Source organism: Talpa europaea (assembly GCF_964194135.1).
Source record: "Talpa europaea genome assembly, chromosome: 10".
Taxonomy (NCBI): Eukaryota; Metazoa; Chordata; class Mammalia; order Eulipotyphla; family Talpidae; genus Talpa; species Talpa europaea.
Genome location: NC_140077.1, coordinates 22664941 through 22670465, shown reverse-complemented (window position 1 = coordinate 22670465; position 5525 = coordinate 22664941). Strand labels below are relative to the sequence as shown.

The window sequence follows — 5525 nt, the reverse complement described above, 5'->3', positions numbered from 1 at the left end:
CCCGCGAGGCAGACAAAGGCATATTGTCTGAGACTTGGCCTGGGAGGAAGCCTGGGGAGTGGATTGCAGGAAAAGCCTAAGAAGCTGGTGGAGAGCAGTGCCCTTCAGAGCCCTCCCTCTCTGCTCGCACCCTCCCTCAGGGCTTTCCCAAGCACTGGGAGAAGCACAATCAGAGGGACAGTGCGTGCTTAGGGCCCCTCTGAGTGTTGGGGAAGGCTGGAGCTCCAGGCCAGTAGTCCAGATGCCTGGGAGGAGTACCTCCCTTCTAGCATCTCCTGAGGGCAGGCTGGGAAATTCCCTTCCCTCCCTGACACCCTGCTCTGTTGCAATTCCTCATTATATTCTGCATCAGAAAAAAAAATAACAAAAAGAAATTTAAATACTAGTAGCAAAACCCAGGCAGAATCCCCTATCCTCTCTTGTCAGAAACCTCTAACCCAGACTTATATTCGCATGGACCCAGATATTCAGGTGCCTCGCTGTCCTTCACTCCCATGGACCAACGCAGCTGAGTGACTCAGAGGACAACTGGTGACATGAAGTCCTGGGACAGAAAAAGCCACACCTTTCCTTTGGGTTTTTACCAGGTCTCTTCCCCGTCTTCCATCAGTGCAATAGTGAAAGCCTCCAAACACAGTTCTCATGGTGGGGATACTCTAGACCTCCCGGCAGTTCTGCATGTAATTGGATTGGCTCTGCTCTCTGTCCTCTTAGGGAACCAGCCTCCCTAGCCCAGGGCTGTCGCTTGCCTGTCCACTCATGCAAAGGCAGGAGGGAGGAAATTGAGGCCCCAGCTTGCAAAAGTGATTCTGTGGCCTAAGTGTATGCTGGGAGTACAGTTGTTCCAAGGATCAGTGTATCCCAGCCTTGCTTCTGTGGTCCTAGACAAAAGTGATAAGCTCTCCCAGCCCTCTCATTTGTTCCTGTTGTTTTAGAGATCCTTTCCTCCACTCTTGACTTAGGGGATCAATTCTGGGTTCTAAAGTGGGTCTTACCAAGGGCTCTAGGGTGGACATTATCTTAGATCCTTGGACTTGTTTATATCCTACCACTGCAACTTGGTGGAAGTAACAGGACTTATATTCTGCTTCCTAACTGGTGGCTTCCTTTTGCTCCCTGACTTCTTGGTCCAGGCCACTTTTGCAAGGCTTGTTGAGAAAGGCAGGGCCCACAGTAGCGAGACCTTCAGACTGTCCCCCACTGCCTCCCCAGCTCAGTGTGCATCTTCCTGCTCCCCTGGCTCTCTTCCTTCAGCTGTCCCCCTTGCCAGGTGTCCGAGCCCCTGCTACACCAAAGCAAAATATGGCCTCAGGAGGGAGTAGAGAAGATGCTCTTTGAGGATGAGGAGCAGTTGGACACTTTGTTCTGGCACCCTGCGACTGGTCAATCAGTCTTGGAAAGAGACTATCTTGAAGGTTTGAGAAACAACCAAAGAAAGGGAGTGAGGACCATGGCTGTGTGCCCTCTGCTTGCCCAGCTCTTGCCATCCAAGAGTAGAGTAGAGATGCGCAGCCTTCTTGTCAGCTGCGCCAGGTTGGTCCCCTTCTCTTCCAGCCACTTTGTCCTGGGCTTCCACCCTGCTGCCAGGAAGCCTCTGGGAGCTGGTTGCACATGCTCTGTGGACAAAGGCACAGCTCCTCATCTGCCCTGCCCTGACAATCCCATTCAGCCAGCTGGGACTCTGGCCTGGGGGACCGGGTTTGTGAGCCGGCCTAGCCCTAGACTGTAGGAGCAACAGGGCTCCCAGAGGCCAGAGGGCAACACGGGTATGTTTAGCTCTCCATAGACAGCTTTACACCAATGTGTTGATAAAGCTCCCCACCTGAGTGTCAGGGGGCCCTAAGGGACCTGGTGGCTTCCCTGAGCCAAGCTGATCTGCACATTGTCCTCATCCAGACCAGCTCTGTGATAGGGAGGAAATTGGATCCCATGTTAGAGGGACCTGGTCCCAGGCCTGGCAGGTGAAAGTGCGGGGCATCCTTCCCTGACCCTTCTCCATTCTCCTTGAAGCCTGTGCTCAGGTTGCCTTGAATGTGGAGAGAACCAGGGGTCCAGAGTCCCAGGGCAGGCTTCTGGGTGACACTTGGCCTGGCCTGGCCCTCTGCCAGCCATAGGCCCTGTCCCCTATGTCAGGGAGAAGAGGCGGGGCTCAGAAAGTGCTGCTGCCTTGGTATTGTTCTAATGCACTGTAGAAATTGTATTTTAATCAATGCAAATGTATGAATAACCAGTCCAGTTCTGACCTCTGTTGTCTAGTTTTCTTTGGTGGGAGGAACACAAGGTAGAATGCAATTTCAAGGACAGAGAACCTTGTGTTTCCCTAGGGTTCCAGAGGCTATTTCCCTCTAGCAGAGGGAGATACAGGTTCTCATTTCCAAAGTGCCCAGGCTCTGAAAATCAAAAATATTTTCTAAAACCTGACCTGAACCTACACTGATATGAAACTGTTTGTAATCATCATGTATCCCAATTTGAATATTTGTTGCAGAAATACTCATCTGTTACGAAATATTCCCCTACTTAGGATTATATTGTATTTGTACTGACTACCTCCTCAAAGCCAAAATAATTCTGAGTTCCAAAATATCTAGCTCCAAGGGTTTGGGATAAGAATGTGGACTGACTTACTTTCTTGGCCACGAGAGGGCAGCCCTGCTCTGTGTGCATCTCTGCCCCTTGGAGCATCGTGGACCACAACTCGATTTGAGCCATGTATAATGAGACCTAGGGTGGGGAGGGCAGCTGAATGTCAACGATCTTCAGGTTATCAGAAAGCTCAGATAACAGAGGAAAGCTCCAGGATGGTCTGTCCACCTGCTGACCACTTCAGTATGGGTGGCCCAGAGGGATAAAGAAGCAGCTGAGGAGCTGGCAACCACTAATCAACCTGGGTTAGATGCAGATTCATCTAACCCAGGGACCCACTGCCCACTGTGCAGGTCTTCTCCCTTTAGAGGTGGCCAGGGGCCAAGAACCCTCTCCTGGCATCAGGACTGCCTACAGGGAAGCTTCCATTTCATATCCCAATCTGATAGCTTTTTGGAAAAAGCCAATGCACAGGGCTCTAGAGGATGGGGCGCGAAAGCATGGAGGTCAGACTTATTTTTCCTCTCTGGGAACACCCTTCCTTGCAGTGAGCTACCCTCTCACTCACCCCCCTCCCACACCCTCTTGGGTATCTATTTCAGGATCTGCCCTTTCTGTGACAGACACAGTTCTTGATGCAAATATTTTTATTTTGCCACTTAAACCATAGTTTCCTTGTGCCGGCCTGAGGGGAAGGGGTGGGGAACAGGCTGCTGGACCACTGGGTGACAGTAGCAGGAGGGCTCTATGAGGAGTGGTGCGTGCTCAGGCTGAGTGCTTGACACTTGACTCCAGGGGAATATCATGCAGCCCAGCCATAGTGTTAGATTGGGAAAGGCTGAGCAGGAACAGTGGCCGTTTCCTATTCTGGTGAGGAATGGGTTCCACATAATATGCTGCTCCGTGGAAGCCTCCAGTCCTGTTCATTGCAAGCCAGTAGCAGCAGTCATTGATTTATGCCTCCATCTCTTCTTCACCTCCCCAGGCCCTTTGGCAAAAATTCCTATAATTCCTGGGGAAGATACTGCCATTCTCAGCCACTTGCCTGAATCAGTGTCTGATCTGATGGAGGTAGCTTGTGGGGCCTGGCTTCCTCCAGTTCTGGCGGATCCTGGCACTTGCCCTTCTAGAGTTCAGATACTGGTCACTGGAAGCCATCTCCGTGGCACTGCCCTGTGGTTCAGCCAGTGGAGTACAGGGTTCTGGGGTTCTGCAGGGAACAAATGTGTGATAGGCCAACATCAGCAGGAAGGATGGGAACAGGAATAAAAAGACTTTGGTCATGGTGTGCTATTAAAACTGTTCAGGGCAAAGTGAGCCAGAGTTCTGGTCTTGTCTCTGCCTTCTGAAAGCGACATAACTGGGCAAAGCTTTCAGAGTTCTGTAAGAACTGGACTAGATCAGGGTGTGTAACACTCAACACTGCTCCAACTTCCTCTTCTTATACTCATGGCAAACATTATTAATCAGTCATGATACCAGACTGGAGGAACCAAGTATCTTTAGCAAGGTGTTCACATAGTGATCATTAATTGGAGTTAGCACAAGCCATAAAGCTGATTTGCTACCCCTGGGCCTGATGATCTCAGAAGGCCTATTCAGGTCTAATGATCAAACTGTAGGCCCAGAGAGGGCGGCTAGGGGAAGGCACCCACAGTGATGGTTTTGGCTGTGTGGTTCAGCTCCATCTCTTGGGGATGCTGTTCCAGAACTGACAGAGATCTAAGCAAAGTATGGATTACTAGGGTAAGTTTATAGTTTCTCAGCAATTTTTAGCCCTTGATGCCACTATAGGATTTTCCTGTCTTCTCTGTAATTTCTTAACTAGGAATTTAACTAGGCTTACCTTTGAGTGTCATCTGTTCTACAGCAGGTATATGCAATGTTTTTCTTTCAAACAATACTCACTCCTGCCTAGCTGAGAATCACTGAAAAACGAGGTACACTGATAGACCTGGGCACCCCTCCCCATGGGAGTTCCCAGGATCCCATGACTCCAGTAGTAACAGAAGTCTTAAGTGCCCCCCATGGTAGGCACTGTTTGGGCCACACCGCAGCCCCAATGGTAGGTGCTTTACAGTGAGGCTAGCCCAGTACCTCAGGCCACACAGCCAAGACTGGAGGACTGACTGGGCATTATTAGTGCTGTCTTTCCCTCAGCCCTCCAGATCCAGGAACCTACTTGAGTCGGCTGCAGTGGTGGACAGAGTGGCCCAGAGGCTTCTGTCTTGGGGGCCTTTTCCTGCGCAGCTTCCTCAAGGCCTCTGCTACCCGGTGGTCCCCGGCACACTCCCAGATGATCTGTGCACGTTCCTCAGCCAGCTGGTCTCCACTGCGCTGAAATAGGCCCTGGATCTGCAGCAGTTCAGCGTCCTGGAAGATGTTGGCTGAGGCCTTTTTGCGGCCCCGGGCCTCAGTTGGGGCCTGCCAAGGAGGTGGCTCACTCACTACAGAGGCTGGGGTGCCCATCTTGGTGCTCTGAGGAAGGAAAGCATGGGGAGACATCAGCAAGCTACAAGCCCTTCCCAAATTTGGGGGTTCTGGTGCTTCTAAACTCCCAAGAGCCTAAAGGAGAGTAAAGTCTTGACTTAAAATCATTAATTTCCCTGGGCACCTTGAGGAAATAATAATATGAAGTGTTTAAGTGTTCAACACGTGTATTAAGAGCCTGTGAGGTAAGAAGGGTTTAGCCTCACTTTACAGATGAAGACATTCCACTCAGAGAGGTTAAATGACTTTCCCACTGTCACAAAGTCATGTGGGCATGCACAGCTGGCAGCAGGACCTGGGGCTGTTGTCTCTACAGTCCCTGCGCACCCAGGACACCCCGACCTAATGGCCCTATGTTAGGTTATGCATTTAACAAGTGTCAGGTGCCACTGTGAGAGTAACATGGGTGAAATGTGGCAACGTGAGGAAACCAGGCAACAATCCAGTGT

The 5525-nt window shown here is 50.9% G+C and overlaps 1 protein-coding gene across 1 annotated transcript; it reads right to left on the bottom strand.

Annotated features, from left to right (window-relative positions):
- Positions 1–3636: 3636 nt before the first annotated feature.
- AVPI1 (arginine vasopressin induced 1) lies at positions 3637–5081 on the bottom strand (the record flags this gene model as incomplete). The annotated part of the gene is made up of 2 exons (XM_084244888.1): positions 4769–5081; positions 3637–3796 (listed from the first exon to the last, which is right to left on the bottom strand). Exons 1-2 carry the CDS (start codon positions 5053–5055, stop codon positions 3637–3639), a joined length of 447 nt encoding a protein of 148 aa, XP_084101014.1. The 5' UTR covers positions 5056–5081.
- Positions 5082–5525: the final 444 nt, after the last annotated feature.